General features: G+C 49.6%; 1 protein-coding gene across 1 annotated transcript in view; it reads right to left on the bottom strand.

The window, feature by feature from the left end:
- LOC104409958 overlaps window positions 1-4,376 on the bottom strand; it is a 28,760-nt gene extending 24,384 nt beyond the window's left edge. Inside the window, exon 1 of the mRNA XM_010019997.1 lies at window positions 4,319-4,376. Coding sequence (XP_010018299.1) covers window positions 4,319-4,376 — 58 coding nt within the window. The remainder of the gene's footprint in view (window positions 1-4,318) is intronic.
- Between the last annotated feature and the right edge of the window lie 348 nt (window positions 4,377-4,724).

Below are 4,724 nucleotides of genomic sequence, written 5' to 3'. Positions count from 1 at the left end.
AATGCAATCTCCTAACCCTTCTTCTGCCTTCAACCTGCCACAACAGCTCACCGTGGTGACGCACCATCCTGAACTCTGTTTCCCAGGTCTCAACAAATGACTACATTTAGACCCACCAGCACTGAATGGCAAATCTCCCAACATCTTCTCACAACCCAGACCCTGCCACAAGCTGATTATTCAGGTAAAGAGCAGGAGCTATGCACAACACAACATGTTAGTATTTCAAAGGCTGTGGAAACATCTCCTGGGTCAAGACCATCCTGCCCTGGGGCAAAGCCAATGCTGCCCATGGCAATGTACTTGCCCTGAGACCCCAGAAAACCCACATGGCAGCAATGCAGTGATGGTCCTTGGTAAGCTACGGCCCCACAGAACAAGACATGGTTCAGAACCATGGTTCAGGTTCCACTCCTCAAGTGTGAGGGCACATCATGGGTTATGAAAGCGCTGACGAGACCAGATTTCAGAGACACAGGGCAAGTAAGCTGTGAGTGTAACTAACTGAGGTGGAGCAGATTGCTCCTGGCAGGATTTTATTCCCCACAATAGAAAAAGAGGACATACTTCCTCTGGAGACTGGCCTGGACCAGCTCAGCAGCAATGGGGCAAAGCCCTGTCCATGTGGAACTGCTGTTGCTGCAGGCACCATGGCCCCATCCCAGGATGGGTTTCTGGTGGGGTCCTGGGCACTGTAGAAGACACCCAGCTGCCCCAGGGTCTGCAGGAAGAGCTTTGGTATAAAGTCACTGGGGACATCAGAGTATCACCTCATACAGGCAACTCCCCCATAGCCAACCACTGAGAAAGACTGTAGGAAGGCAAATGCAATGGGAGATACATAAGTGCCTCTGACTTCTCTGTTCTGCATTTCTTTCCTATCTACTTAAAACACCACCTTGGATATAATTCCCCAAACACTGGGTCTTATGGTGTTTTATTCCAGCCTTGATGGTGGACTGATGTCAAGTGGTAGCATGAAAGGTTTTTGTCTCCTTTGTCGGAGCTTTTTAAGAGATAAATCTGAGATGGGTACATTGAGCAACTACATATCCTCAAGACAGGACGTGAGAAGACTCAAGTTTCCTCCCTGTGGACATGACCATTTTGACTGTCTCTTTCTACAGCCCCCCAGCACAACAAGATGAATGGAGATACAGCAGATGACCACATCACCAGAAAAGCACCAGGGCTTCCAGGTGATGGGGATCCATTCCTTCCCCTGGTACCAAGGGGCACCATACAAATAAACTCGCGTCTTTGGGAACTGGGAAAGGTCTAAACGTCCCTAAAGGTCTGTTTCTCAGAAAAGCATTTCTCAGCTTTCTGGAGCTACTAAGATGACAACTCTGTTGGGTTTTGAGACAACTTCACTGGTTTTCATTATCCAGATTACAGAAAATACATGAAAGCAGACAAGGAACATTAGACAAATGTGCATTTTACATGGGAATTACAGCCTAGACCAGACTTAGAGGGCATCTAAACAGCATCATGCTTGTGGCAGTAGCCCAACCTGACGCAGGAGGAAGGCAGATTGAGGCTGGCTATAGCAGCCCCTGGTTTACATCTCATGACAATCTCTCACCGTCAGGAGCAGCTTATACCTCTTTCAGTAGTTTTATAATTAATTGCAGGAATAATGTTTATAAATAATGCAGGAATAACCACCCCCTTCCCAGATCATGTCAGTTTGTTGACCTCAGCCCAGCTACATGTGGTGTGAAGACACGTTGTGTGTTTGCATGAGCGAGCATCTCCAGCTCCTGCTGTACAGCTGCAGGATGCTGGAGGTCGAGATCTGCTCGTCCTCCCTGCCAAGCACTTGAGGCTTTTTGTTAATTTAAGGAGAAAAACATGCTTATAATCCATGTCGGATTTTAGTAATCATCATTTTACGCTTCTGAATGAGTAACAGACAAGGATCTGCTGGCATGCAAAGAGGGAGGAAAACAAGATTTATCTCCAGCTGTTTTGTAACCTGTGTTATAACACCAGCATCAAGAAGTGCTACCAGGGAGGGAGAGCACGCAGCGGCTGCCAAGAGCAAGTCCATCTCTAACATTACACAACCTCTTCAGAAAACGCTGTGCTTCCTGCAGCCTGATGATGCTTTGGGCCAACAGCAGAGGTCAGAATTGCCTTCATTTATGCAAGCACCAGACAAGTCAGGGCAGAGCTGAGGGCTGGCTGAGGGCAGGCCAGGTTGTGCTCAAGGCTCTGAGCACTAAGATGAGATGAAATTTATGTAACTACTACCTTTCCTTATGTTCCTGCAGGAAATGGGCTTCATTTTAGTGTATAGTTTTGCACACCCCCAGCAAAGCTTCTGGGCTGTATTAAGCACTAAACTAGATTGCCTAGTTGCCTCCCTATGGCTCTAACTACGCAGAGACATCTCTTTCCTTTTCCCATCTAGTTGTGCATTACCTTTTCCATGCATACAAGGGGGAAAAACAATAAAAAAAAGAAAAAAAGAAAGAAAAAACCCCAATACAACTAAACAAGAGCTCACCCAAGGGAGGAAAATGCTGCTAGGTGCAAAGCAGAAGAGTTCAAGCCCCGCTATCAAAGAGTAGGAGAGGGCTGCTCTAAGCCTCCAGCAGCTTCTTAAAATGAACCACAGTTGCCAGCAGGATGCTTCTCAGCATCTTCCTGGGTAGATGCTGGGAGCAGTCGGCCTGTTTTACGACTAGGCTGAATAACAGGCTGCAGCTTCTCCTTATTCTGAAATCAGCCACTTCTGCTTCATACTGAAGTCAGGAGGCAGGATTACAGGTGGGGGCAGAGTTGTACTGGGGGACATCAGTGTCCCCCGAGCAGTGCAGCACCATGGAGGGACATGCCGCTCCACAAGTGAAATTAAACTCTGCAGCTTGGGCTTAGATGGAAGTTTTTGGGAGGTCAGCTAGGAAAGAGGAGGACACTACTCTTTGTAGAGGGCTGCCTAGGAGAAGGCATGTAGGGAAGTACACAGGAAGGCAGTCTGGATCTGGCAAAACCAAAGCAAATATACCATATCGAAACATGCAGGACCAGATCTCTGGTTTCTATTTTTTGGGCTTTTTGTTCCCATTTCACCTTCCAGCCTCTAGATCACCTAGCAGCCCCAGAAGAGCATCCCTTCCCAGCCAGGGCAGAGCGTTGGTCCCGATCCACCCAAACATCATGCTGCTGGACAGCTGTATGCTCAGGTGGTGAGCACTTGGGCAGGAGCTGCTCAGTGCTAAACCAATCTGTTAAAATAGCCCCAAATAGTTCCAGCCATCTCACTCACCAAAGCACCTCAGGCATAGACAACAGGCTATCACGACACTCACCACTTTGTTTTAGCCTGCAAATACACCTCAGCTGTTGCATTTTACCAGGCAATCCTGTTTATGGAAACCACAATACAATGCTCATGCGGTTTCCTTACCCACCAGAACCCTGCACACAGAACTGCAGCCTCTTAGTAGACCCTCTGCTACTCCTTGACCAAAATACATTAAACCCACCTGTGCTGTATGCCCACTGTATGGATGGAGCAGTAGCAGGACATGGTTGTGGCGCATCTGGGGCTGCTCGGTGGCTCCAAACCCACCACCCATGAGCCCGGGCAGGGCCATGCACTGGGGCACAGGCTTGTCATAGCCCACATGGGGCCAAAAGCAGGCTGGCAGCATGGTCCAAACCCAACTGCCTGGCCATTAAACATTGCAGGGTGCCCTGAGCAGAGCTGAAGTAGCTGAGGTGGAGAAGCTGCTGCTCATGGCAGGAGCCAAGGTGCTAAATTCTACCTGAATTTCAGAGGAAGACAAGGAAAACATATGCTGGCTGGTGCATTTTCTATGGGCTCTTTTCTGACTGTAAAAGAAACAGAGAAGCTGGATGATCCCCAGCACTCCCCTGCTTGCACTGGGGATGCTCTGGAGGCACCGGCAGACAGCATGCAAAGCAAACCTTTGGTTTCCTCACAGTAAAGGACACTGAGTGAGGCAGGGGTAAGTGGCACACATGGACAGTGGGATCCAAGGCAGTCAAGTGGAGACTTTGACAGCTCCACTGTGCTTTAGATCAGGCTGCGAGAGAGCAAAGTCTCTCCATTCAGAGCAGGCTGCATTCCCATACTCAGCTGTTGATTTTAGAAAAGGGACAAGAAAGGCAGCAAACATCTCATATGTGTGCCACACCAGGCACACAGGGCTACCACCGAAAGCATAAAGGCAAGGTTAAAGCTGCAGGAAAATATAGCTATAAAACAAGCATCCCAATCCATCAGAAATTAGTCACAGTGAGTAAAATTCATCACAGGTACTGCGAGTATCCACCTTCTCACCCATTGTTTTCTCCTCGGAGCATCCTCCTCCCTCCACTTCAGGTTTCTGCAGACCCATCTCCCCGGCTCAGCCTCAAACTCCTCTCCCCAATAAACCCTTCGTCTGCTGCTGCCTGCCAAGCCACAGAGCCTGCGGGTCACATCTCCACAGGTACTGGGGGACCCAGGACTGTGGCATCACACCATGTCCCCTCCTGTCACACCATCCGTCCTGGAGCTCCCCACCCCACACAGGGAGTTTACCTGCGGGATTATGCATGTTGCTTCTTGTCCCCTGGCCGCAGAGGTGCTGCTGTGGGTTTGCTGCCCCTGCAGAGCAGCACGTCGGTGCTCGGTGTCTGTCGAGGGGACGGGCTTCACCCGCGATCACCTGAGCAGAGGATGCGCAGGGAGGATGGCCCCAGGC

This window comes from Nestor notabilis, unplaced genomic scaffold (assembly GCF_000696875.1).
Source record: "Nestor notabilis isolate BGI_N333 unplaced genomic scaffold, ASM69687v1 scaffold13818, whole genome shotgun sequence".
NCBI lineage: Eukaryota > Metazoa > Chordata > Aves > Psittaciformes > Psittacidae > Nestor > Nestor notabilis.
This window is presented reverse-complemented; position numbering and strand designations above follow the sequence as displayed.